Source organism: Leptonychotes weddellii, chromosome 2 (assembly GCF_054177405.1).
Source record: "Leptonychotes weddellii isolate Sample4059 chromosome 2, ASM5417740v2, whole genome shotgun sequence".
NCBI lineage: Eukaryota > Metazoa > Chordata > Mammalia > Carnivora > Phocidae > Leptonychotes > Leptonychotes weddellii.
Window position 1 is genome coordinate 158,946,341 of NC_138370.1, and position 12,772 is coordinate 158,959,112.

The following is a 12,772-nucleotide window of genomic DNA, read 5'->3' on the forward strand; positions in this document are numbered from 1 at the left end:
ACAGAAAGAGAAAGAGAAACAGAAGACTGGCCAGATGTTAGAAGAATGCTCATTAAGGATCTCATATTGAAGAGCACCCTAACCAGATGAGAAGTTGGAAAATAAGCTGTATTTGTACTAAGTACTCTATTTAGGCAGAGTAACCATCCACCAAGTGAAAAGTATTTAAGTATGACACACATACTATGTGATTTACCCTATTTTTTTATCATTCATTCTGAGCCATATGTTTATATATGTAATATAACATATATATACATATATGATCCAGAATTGCAAAAATGTTTAGTTTTCAGAAACAAGTCATGTTCATATTGCAATTGAAATGGTTATTTAATATCCTTGAAAATTTTATTTTCATTGAATTTGTAATTTGCATTGTTTCTATTATAATTACTTCTAAACTGCTAAGTAACATTCAGTAGAATAGCAAAAAAGACCCAAGTAAATACAGACTTGTTTGAAAAGAAAAAAGATGTTTGTACAACTGACCATCTCTGACGAAGAGAATACCACTATCAACAAACAAGTCCCTTATCCAAAAGAATAAGAATAAAATTTGGTCCACCTAAAGTAGAATTTAATACAGTGAATCTCCTGCAATAATATATTTTAACATACAGAACTGTAACCAGAGTCCATCCTACCCACCCACTTCCCAAAACAAAGAATGGTAAAGCAAAACTTAACACAAATCTATATAAAATTGATTCCCAACTGTTGGGGAAAAGGAAGAATGAACAGTAAGATGTTTAAGAAAGACTACTGTTTTCTAAATAGTCCATCACAGCGAAAAGTGGACAGCCCTCATTTTTACCTTCTGCAGAAGGTTCTGTTACTGTACTCCAAACTTGAGGTATCCCTTGAGTCTGTGAACATAGCAGAGGAGAAATGTAGAATAATTCAGGTGCACAGAAAACCATAATAAGGCAAATTTACAAACAATTTTAGAATTGTACTTCCTTAAATTATAAGAAAACTTTCATCATATGATGAATTACATACTGGAAAATGTTATTTGAGAAAAAAATGAGGCTCGCAACATATCTATTTCATGAGTTCCCAAAGAACAGAAACTGTCAAATTTCTAGAACCCAAAGTACAGAGGGATGTGATAGGCAACTGGTCTCTGCATCCTATTCTGAGAGGTGCTATTTCAGAATAAAATCAAAAAAAGTATAAAAGACATAGCTGTCTCAAAGTGAAGTATCTTCCACAGATTAAAAAGGCGTAACTAATCCTAGCAAATCAGTATACACAATGACCCTAAATCTCTAAAAGTATCCTGAAGTAAAAGAGGAAAAGGGTCAACAATAAAAGAGAAACAGGAAAGAAGAAAATGAAAATAATAAACACCAAAGTGGTTAACCCCAATAAATAGATATGAAATGAAGGAAACAGGGAGACTGAAATGCTGACATAAGATAATGATTAAATAAGATCAGAAACTTATTGTGAGTGCTCTGAATTATGTAGATAATTTTATCAAAGAAAGCTATTTGATTATTCTAAAAAGGACACACTTTATGCAAAGTACAAAAATCAATTCTGATTAATACAGAACAGTGTTTTGCAAACTGATCAAGTAATATTCATGCTACTCCTCTAACAAAAATCCATGTTAAGCACACTTAAAAGTTGGTTGATAGAGTAAATGGGCAGTATGTCTGTGTTGCCTATTCTCCACATACAAGAAACTGTGACTACAAAAGACTTTTGTTAGTAGTACAAATAATGACATTTGTCATTTTGAAACTAGACTCTACCTCAAGAACAGGCCTTCCCTTGTATAAACTGCTTTCCAAAGACAATGAAAACCCAGTACACCTCTATAGACAGCTAAGAACAGCTTCTCCTGAAACCAAAAGTATCATATAAAAGCTGAAAAGTGCTAAAAACCTGAGTTAATAGCACCAGCATTTGAAGCATATTAAGAGCCCTGTGTTTTTAAAATGTGCTGTATTAACTACAAATATCTTGAAAGCAATTACTCCAGCAGAGTGCCTCCCAATGAAGGGGTGGGGAGAGATGAGAGGTAAATAAATGTCCCTTCATGCAACTAACCCTCTGGCCTCACCTGCCCTCTGGCAGACCAGCATACTTCCTATTGTCCCATCCCACAGTGCCTAACACATACCCTGACGCTAGATCATACCACATCTTTTAATTACGTGTTAACAGACCTTTCTCCAGTAACAGACTACAGACAGGTGGAGGATGGAAAACATATTCTTCATCTATGTATCTTCCATAACTAGGACAATGCCTTGCTCATAATAAATACATTTACTAAAATATGTGCCCTGTACGAATCCGTTAAATGATTCTCCTCAAGCCCAAAGGATCTAAAATCACAAGGAAGAAAAAAAAATGGAATTCATTCTGGACAAAAGGAAAAAGTTGATTCAAGTCTTCCTTTAAAACACTTCTCAGAATTACTCATTATATTAAACTCAAAGCTAGTCTTCCTAAGTGAATTCATCTTCCTTAACTGTTCTATATTATAAGGCTTTCCAAAACAAGAAGCTGTAATAGTTCCTAATATTTAGTGCGATAATGATAAAAATGCTAAAATACACTACCACCTCCCACAGACACAGTAAATGGTGCTCACCACTAATTTCTACAATAACATCCTTCTTTGCTACTGAGACCAGACACAGATCAAGCTTCCTTAATACACAGCTAGAGGCACCACCACCAACTGGTAAGCACTGGTTTATGAGTAGAATCTTCCTTACCACTCCTGGAGCAGCTCATCAGGTTTAAACATCAAGGCTCACTAGTCTGGTCTCCCTCTGACTGACCTATTTTCTACTATTCCCTAATTCAGATGCCTCTTCCAACTGCATCAGTCTCCAAATCCCCACATGCACCATGTTCACATCCATCTTATAAAATCAGTGGTAACAAGGGATGGTCATTAAGCACTTGCTATGTGCTAGGCACTGTTCTAAGCACTGTAGATGTACAAATTCATTTCATCCTCAACAATTTGATGTGATACACGATTTTTACCCCCATGTAGCAGATGACAAAACTAAGACACAAAAAGGTTAAGTATTACATCTAACAGCAAAAGACAAATATTAAAATGGTGATTTATAGACTAAAACTAAAAAAATTATTATATTTCTGATTTACAAATTGTGCTTATTTGAGGGATTTAGAATTTAAGTCTGGAATTACACATATTCATTTACTCATTTTAATGTGATAACTTGTATATTGCTCTCTATCTTTATTATTTCTAAGAACATTTTATGTCTTTCAAAATCCTGCTGAAGAGTTATCTCCCTAATGAAGACTTCCTCATAACAAATCTGTCCATTTCCTTAATCTCTTATAATAGTACCACTTACCTAGTATTTAATCACGCCTTCATTGTTATTTAATATTTCATATGTGCACATGTAACAATACCGAAAGGCCCTTGAGAAAGGCCTTCTCTTACACTTCGTGCTCTACCACAGTGAATCCTATGCATACTGTAAATATACAAATAAATATTATATAAATGGATGCCACAAAGATAATGACACCTTCTAATGTGCAAGGTCTGTATCTTTACTCTTCTGATAATGCTAAACAATATGCACAGATATCCTTACATTTTTTTTCATTCCGATCTCACTGTAACCAACAACATACACCTAAAAAACTGGTCGATTTTTATCAGCATGTAGAGATCCACGTATACTTCCATACCCAGAAGAATATCCTTATGAATATCAAGGATCTATGTAAAGGAAATATTTATAATCCTCCTTACTTTTAGAACTTTAACATCCAAGGTAAGGAATCTTTTTCCTTCACAAATCCTTTTATGTCACATTTACATTTTTGTTTTCCAAACAGAAAGAAAATACTCTTGATCATTTCTCTCTAGCTAGGATTTATATACACTTGAAAACAACCATTATTTAAATGCCTACATCTCTCTTCTCTCAGACAATTTCAGTTCCTTTAAATTTCTAATCCAAAAAAAAAAATTTAAATTAAATTAAACCTTCTGCAAAATTTCCAAGTGTCTATTCAATTTGTAAAGCCCAAAATTACACAGTTGACCTTAGGTAAGATAAGATCCATGCTGAACAGGATGGAAAGATTACCTCATGGTTGTCACATGTTATAATAACTATTTAACCCAATGAGCTACCATTTTTAAAAACAGTACATTACTTAATCAGTTTTTTATCTATTATAATGCTTAAAATTTATATATAACCAATAATTTTCTACCTACATTTTCCTTCATCAGGTATCTGGCTACTCTTTAACTGCATTCAGTAATTCTAACAACGTATCCAGTTTATCAAAATCTATCTGAAATCTAACACTAGTTTTTTAAAATGGTTTTCATTTGCATTGGACTGCTGCCATGTACAAACTGACCAGGCATTCTCCACACAAGGAAAAAAAGCACATTCAGGTGACACTGAAATTTTTCTATGTGAGATCAGGATCAATTTTGGCATCATACAATTTTACTTTTCCCCAGTTGACAACTCCATAAAGATCTTAGGTCCATTTCACCCTCCAGAGAATTGTATACTACAACGTATTTAGCCTAGTATATCTGCTCATTTTATTTATGAATATTATGAGACTCAATCAAAAACCTTATAAAACTTTCAGTACAGTGGAATATTTTAGTTTACTCAGCATCATTACAAGGACAAGTCAACATTTACTAAGTGCCTACCAGATGATGCCAGAAATTATGCCAAGCACTTTTACTACATTACTCATTTATATCACATAAAAACTGCATTTTATAAGTGAATTTTAAAATGTGCCCAATGTCTTAATGCTCATAAACAGAAGGACTGGGATTTAAATTTGTATAGCTTTAAAGCCCACATACTTCCTATAGCATGGCCCTTCCACTTCCAGCAAATTTCAGGTACCTGAAAGAGCCCGAGGGGCCACCATTTATGGTCCACCTCCTCATCCCTTCCCAGAACTCCTGGTCAACCTTCACAGCCTTTCACAAACACCACCTTCCATGTATAATCCTACCAGAGAGTTAATTACTCCTTCCAGTGAGCTACCCCCATATCCTATACTTACTCCTATTACGATACACATCACCATTTATTGCAATTATTTGTCTTTCTTACTCAGCTATTTACACCTCATAGCTCAGAGATACATTTCATTCATCATGAATACCTGGCATCCAATGCCTAGTTAGTACATCACAGATACAACCTGTTCTGCTACAGGTGTTTCTGTGTCACCAATTAGCTTATGTGCAACTGGTAAACAAGAATCATGTCGAGAAAATATAAAAGTCTATCATTTCAAGTGTGACTTTTCCTCACATGTTATCATTTTATACCTCCAAGTAACAGCAAACGGATGCAAAGTACCCGGAATGGCAAAACAGAATGGCAAATGTCCAGGCTCTGAACATACTGTCTGCTCACGCTCCTTCCTCTCAGTCCAATTTGGCCACCACCTGTGTCAGCAAAGCTTGTGGCTCACTTCTCAAATTCGTGGGCTCTGCCTTTGCATAATTTAGCAACCTCAACCCTAACACCTCCTTCCATGCAGTTATCTTGGCCTACTTGTAAAGGCCTATACTCACTACTGTATTGACTGATTAGGAATTTAACACATCTTTTGAACTTGTGCTAGTATTTTTATTAGTACTATTAGTGCATTGGTTACAAAGTTGCATAGGTTCTGAGTAGCCTGCTTCAACCCCATTTTTCTTATCAACTCTGTAATTTTTAAGTTCATAATTTTCCAAACATAACCTTTTCAAGAATGCATGTATCTCATGGTCACAGAAATGCCTGTACTCAAAAGTATTGGGTGAGCTGAATTACTGAGTAGCCAATGCTCATCAGGTATGATACATTCATTCATTCAACAAATATTTACTGAATATCAAAGTAAATAGGGCACTGCTCTAGGCACTGGAGACACAATGACACAGTGTCACTGTGCCACACAATGGGCACAGTATGATTGTGTATGTTTGTATGTGTATGCAGACATGCACGCACACCAGTGTGTGTGTGTGTTATATTCAACTAAATACCCTTGAATTACATATTATTGCTAGAGACACATTCTGATCTCTATACCAGCAGTTTCCAAACCTTTTCAGAGGAATCACTTTTTGTTTCCTAACAAAATTCTTAAACAGAAACACGATACCCAGAGAAAAGCAGAATCCTGCACACCCAGCATGCCCTGTCCCTGAGGTATCTCCAGGATACCTGAGGTTTGTGAGGCTCTGATGTAAAAACCACTGATTAGCAACAATACCCCGTCTTTACATGACCGTTAATAAATGTGTCACGTGTATTGAGAAAATCAATTAGGTCACTATAAAGCATCTAGGGGAGGTTTCACTCGAGGCCCAAGGCTCATTTCTCTCTCTTCCCATGCAGCTGTGTTAGTAGGAGCCTTAAGACTACTCCTCCCACATACTACTCCCCTAGGAGGGAGTACACATGTGAGAGACTGGGGTTTGGAGAAAAAGAAGCATATGGTTTGTAATTTAGGCCAACTCTTCGGTGACTCGGGGAAATCTTACCATCATAATGGCAAAATCTTAGGGGGTGGAAATTAAGGTGAAAGCCCAGAGAAAAAAAAGAGATTTAAGAGGCTACCCAACTTGGAAAGGCCTTAACTCACAAAATAAAACAAAACAAAACATGCTCACAGATCACAAAGATCTCACCAGACTTCCTAGGATCAGAAACCAAAACCGGGTTTAAGGACAGAGTCCCGACAGATTTAGGACACATTAATAAACAAAATAAACAAAGAACCCCTGCTCTCTGAAGCTGACCTTCTCAGAGGCAGGAGAGAGAAAGGAGATCAACATAATGAATAAGTCAATTATACGATATCTTAGAAGATGACACATGGGGGCGCCTGGGTGGCTCAGTCATTAAGCGCCTGCCTTCGGCTCAGGTCATGATCCCAGCGTCCTGGAATCGAGCCCTGCATCGGGCTCCCTGCTCAGCGGGGAGTCTGCTTCTCCCTCTCCCACTCCCCCTGCTTGTGTTCCCTCTCTCGCTGTGTCTCTCTCTGTCAAATAAATAAATAAAATCTTTAAAAAAAAAAGAAGATGACACATGATATGGGAAAAAGAAAATGTGAAGCTAAGAGAGACAGGAGTGTCACAAAAACAAAGGTAAAAGCGGAGAGAGAGGAGTGTGATCTGTGATCTGAACTAGAATAGTGAGGGTGGGCCTCACGGAGGGTCCATAAGGACATCTGAGGTCCTGCAGTTGTGGAACAGCAAGGAGTCCAGCTGGGATGGAGCACCGTGAGTGAGATAGACCAGTGGCACATGACAGGAACAGAAGAGGCAGGAGGGGAGGACAGATCATGGAGAGGCTTACAGGCCTTTGTAAAGACTTTAGCTTTTACTCTGAGCCACCACAGGGCAGGGAGCAAATATGATTTATATTTTAAACAGATCATTCTGCTAAGTGAAGTCCAGAATGCAGCAGAGCACAAGCAGACACAGTGAGACCATGAGGCAGCTGCTGCAGTTACCTAGGCAAGAGATGGGAGCTGAACCAGGGTGGAAGCACCATTGGTGGTAACAAGTGGTAAAGTCCTTCTTCCTTCATTCAAGCACAGTGGGTTAAGTGGGTTCCACTCAACTTATCTCATATCCAAAATCTAAAATATACTAGTAGCAACAGACGCTTTAATGGATCTCTAATTCCTTTAGTAATGCCTCCATACTGCAGAGAGACTTCATACACAGGCATACCTTGTTTGATTGCACTTCTATTTATTGCACTTCACAGATATCAAACCAGCCACCATGTTCCCTTAAGCCTAATCTAGAGTAAGACCCTAATTCTCTTCAGTGCTGTGAAGACTGAGGTGAGGAAGCTGCAGAAGGAAAGTCAGAAGCTACACAGGTTGGTTCATGAGGTTTAAGAAAAGAAGCCATCTCCATAACAGAAAAGTACAAGGTGAAGCAGCAAGTGCTGATGTCGAAGCTGCAGCAAGTTCTCCAGAAGGTAAGTAACAAAGGTGGCTACACTCAACAACAGATATTCAATGTAGACAAAACAGCCTTATGTTGGAAGATGCCATCTGGGACTTTTGCAGCTAGAGAAGAGAAATCAATGCCTGGTTTCAAAGCTCCAAAGAACAGGCTGACTCTTTCGTTAGGGGCTAATGAAGGTGGTGACTTGAGGTTGAAGGCAATGTTCATTTACCATTATGAAAATCCTAGGGCCCTGAAGAATGATGCTAAATCTACCATGCCTGTACTCTATAAAGGGAACAACAAAGCCCTGATGACAACACATCTGTTTACAACATAGTTTACTGAATATTTTAAGCCCACTGTTGAGACCTGCTGCTCAGGAAAAAAAAAAAAAAAAAAAGATTCCTTTCAAAATATTACTGCTCACTAGCAATGCACCTGGTCACCCAAGAGCTCTGATGGAGACATACAACGAGATTAATGTTGTTTTCATGCCTGCTAACACAACATCCATTTGATGGCCCATGAATCAAGGAATAATTCTCCTTTCAAGTTTTATTATTTAAGAAATATATTTTATAAGGCTATAGCTGCCACAGATAGTGATTCCTCTGATGGATCTGGGGAAGTAAATTAAAAACCTTCTGGAAAGGATTCACTACTCTAAATGCCATTAACAACATTCGTGATTCATGGAAAGAAGGCAAGATATCAACATTCACAAGAGTGTGGAAGAAGGTGATTCCAACCCTCATGGATGATGTTGAGGGATTCAAGGCTTCAGTGGAGAAGGTGACTGTAGATGTGGTGTAAACAGCAAGAGAACTAGAATGAGATGTGCAGCATGAAAATGGGACTGAATTGTTACAATTTCATGATCAAACTTGAACGGATGATGAGTCGTCTCTTACGGATGACCAAAAAGAAACTGGTTTCCTGAGACGGAATCTACTCTTGGTAAAACGCTGCAAAGATTGTTGAAATGACAACAAAGGATTTAGAGTATTACATAAAACCTGGTTTTGCAATTATGAAAAAAGTTCTCCTTTATGTAAAATGCTATCAAACAGCATTGCATGCTACAGAGAAACTAAACTGTTCATGAAATGAAGAGTCAATCAATGTGGCAAACCTCACTGTTGTTGTACTTTAAGTACTTGCCATAGCCACCCCAACCTTCAGCAAGCAGGACACTGTTCAGCCAGCAGCCACCAACACTGAGGCAAGACCTCCACCAGCAGAAAAATTACAACTTGCTGAAAGCTCAGAGGATGATTAGCACTTTTCAGCAATAAAGTATTTTACAAATGCATACAAAGGTATGTACATTGTTTTTTTATTTTTTAAAGAATTTATTTATTCACGAGAGACAGAGAGAGAGAGAGGCAGAGGCAGAGGGAGAAGAAGGCTCCCCGCCGAGCAAGGAGCCCGATGCGGGACTCAATCCCAGGACCCTGGGATCATGACCTGAGCCAAAGGCAGACGCTCAACCGACGGAGCCACCCAGGCATCCCAAGTACATTGTTTTTTTAGACGTAATACTATCGCACACTTCATAGAATACAGTATAGCATAAACATAACTTTTATACACACCAGGAAACCAAAAAACTCATTTGACTCACGTTACTGTAATATTTGGCTTATTGTGGTGGTGTGTACAATGTATCTAAGGCATACCTGTAAGCAGATTAAGGTTTTCTGAGTTTTCCACCATTCTAGCAATTTCTCCCCCATGAAATTTATATTCTTTCATTCCTAGTACTACCCAAATTCCTATTACTTAAAAATCATATGGGGCAGGGAAATGGAGAGATAGATTTTTAAGTGTATGTATCTTTCATTTAAGTCAGTGATATTTTTTCCTTCTTTTTCTTCTTCCCAGTGTATTTTAACAGATGCCTCTTTTAAAAAGTGAAAACAAAAATGTAAGCAAACTATCAACCTTCTTGTACACTAATAAAAATACTGAGCATTGATGGGATAGCTTTCTATATTTTCCCATTTCCAAATGTTACCACAGCCAGTCTAGTAAACTTTATGTCTTTATCCTCCTATGCAGTAGTCTGTCCCACCTTCCTCCTCCTTTCCTTTCATTATTCAAACTTGCAGAGGAAAATATATACAACATAAATGTTTGGTAAAAGAATAGAAACACAAAAACATTAGGAAAATGACATTTTGGTTGACTCTGTCACTCAAAAATAAAATAAAAATAAGAAGAAGAATAAGCTTAATGGACTTCCTTTTTTTTTTTCTTTTTAAACTTTAGTAGCTTTCTAGTATTAGAGATCAAGTTGAGGTTTAGGTCATACATTTTTCCTGCCTTAAACAATTGCTGTCCATGAGACAGCTTGAGGATCTAAGGGCAGAAAAGTAGTAAAATATAAATCACAGAACTTTATCATGCAACTCTTAGAAGACTTCATAATTTATTTCAGGAAAAGCTTAAAAGTTCTGTGCCTTCTGAAGACTTTAGGAACTGTTCTCAGTAACTAAAATAACAACTTTGGGATCCATGTTTATTAGATAAACCTTTTATAATAATGTCACTTAACAGCTGAAGCAATATTCCACAACTTTAAGCTCTCAGACATGCATGATCTTATTTATTCTAGTATAAGGTATCAAATTATCTGAAAACAGGCTGACCCTTAATGAATTGTAAGATAAAAATCATTTTTCAAAATCAAAAGTGGAAAAATTATTTACGAAAATATAAATATCCTCACAGAAAATGTTATTTTGATTTTTGTCATAAAATCATTTGCAATTAGTGAGTTAACAATGGTTAAGCAGGGCAGAAGAGCAGGTGAAGGATTCAGTTCACTGAAATAGTCTTACCTTCTGATGTTTTCCACCGTTTCCATAAATCCTCAACAGTTATATGCTTATCTTCTCTGTGCAGATGACTGTGTTTATTAGTAGCATCTTTATATTTCATATCTTCTCTGATAAACTATAAAAGAGAAAACATTAAGTAAATTTAAATTCACAATTTTATAATCTCTGTACACTCAGAAACAAAATTTTGAAATCCAGTAGGTGGCAATTTTCAGATAACAACTGGTACATTTTTGGTATTTTATACTCACATTATACTTACATTTTTGTAAAATATTTAATAAAATGTCTTCTACTACTAATCATAACAACAACAAAAGTCCTTACTTAATGCTCATTATTTACCAGGTACTATCCTACGTTACAGTATGTCTATTCACTCTCACACACACACACACACACACACATACACACTCATTTAACTTCATGATAATACTATATTATGTATCCCCATTTTATAGATGAGAAAACCAAGACCCAAAGAAGTAAAATAATTTGCCCAAGGTTGAAAAAATAACAAATAGCAGAGCTAAGTATATTATGCTCAACAGCATATTATTATATATATAAATTATATACATAGTGCATTTTTACCAAACACTTAGTGACAGGGGTGTTTCAAAACATAATAAATACTAATCTCAATTACTGCCTCATATATATTATATATATTATGCATTTTTACCAAATACTTAGTGACAGGGGTGTTTCAAAACATAATAAATACTAATCTCAATTACTGCCTCGTATTTCTGTGTTCTCCTACATGTGAAGCTATTACTTATAGTTGAGAGGCATCTGACTGCAGTGTTCAGAACTAAAGCATTTTATAAAACTGAAGTAGATCTCTATTAATCTTACTTTAAAATATAGAGAGAAAATACACTAATATTTTCTTTGCTAAAAACTAACCTGCTCTGTATTCATTATAGAAAATCCTTCAGTTGCTCCCCACTGTCTCCCAAAAAAAAGGCATTTGCTTTTTATTCAGGAGAAGGAGAAGCAAACTCCTTTTATGGCTTACATATCATTTTCCAATCCTATCCCCGACAATCTTTTCAGCCTGATCTTTTGACACTTTTCCCATATAAACTCATTACTCTAATTATATAAAAGAAATACTTTTTTAATATTATTTTACTTGATATCTTTATTGATTTTTTCAAAAATATAAGATCATACAAAAGATTATTTCAGAAATCCATAATGCAGAAAGTGAATATCCCCTATAGCTCCCAAGGCATATTTTTCTGACTTTTATATACTGACAATGAACATCATTTTCAGACAAAGGCCAAATTTTGTTTTTGTGTCATTTTCTGCTAAAACTAAAAAAAGAAGTTTTTAACCTAATATTTAGTATAATATTGAGAAATCATTTCACTTTCCTGCGATTTAATAACCTCGGCTACAAAATGAAGAAACATTTTAGGATCAACACTACTCAACATGTCATGAGACTGGCGTTGGTCAGGAAACTGATACCTGTCTACAATACATATAAAAACGGAGAGAAGCCATTTAGAAACCTTTATAGTAATTAGACATTTTCAAAGAATCTGACCCAAGCATGTGATAAATGTACTTACCGTGCAGGCCCCATCTATAATGAATTGGAAATGAAAATTCTGGTCCTTCACCACAGATACTTTGAAAAGCAATTACCTAGGTCTATTCTAGTGCTTATTAATTTTGCTGTTCTAACTAGTGCCTCACTCTGTTCTTCTAAGTACCCTTTTTAAAAGTTATTTTTAGGGCGCCTGGGTGGCTCAGTTGGTTAAGCGACTGCCTTCGGCTCAGGTCATGATCCTGGAGTCCCAGGATCGAGTCCCGCATCGGGCTCCCTGCTCGGCAGGGAGTCTGCTTCTCCCTCTGACCCTCCCCCCTCTCCTGCTCTCTCTCTCTCATTCTCTCTCTCAAATAAATAAATAAAATCTTTAAAAAAAAAAAA

The 12,772-nt window shown here is 36.4% G+C and overlaps 1 protein-coding gene and 1 long non-coding RNA gene across 7 annotated transcripts in view; one reads left to right on the forward strand and one right to left on the reverse strand.

Annotated features, from left to right (window-relative positions):
- Nucleotides 1–12,772, forward strand: part of LOC145720222 (uncharacterized) — a 530,441-nt gene that overhangs the window by 450,047 nt on the left and 67,622 nt on the right. The gene's annotated exons all lie outside the window — the stretch shown is intronic.
- STIM2 (stromal interaction molecule 2) overlaps nucleotides 1–12,772 on the reverse strand; it is a 149,378-nt gene that overhangs the window by 46,727 nt on the left and 89,879 nt on the right. For all 6 annotated transcript variants that reach the window (XM_081812520.1, XM_081812519.1, XM_081812521.1 and 3 more), the window contains exon 3: nucleotides 10,822–10,936. In XM_081812520.1, the coding sequence (XP_081668646.1) occupies nucleotides 10,822–10,936 (115 nt within the window). The remainder of the gene's footprint in view (nucleotides 1–10,821; nucleotides 10,937–12,772) is intronic.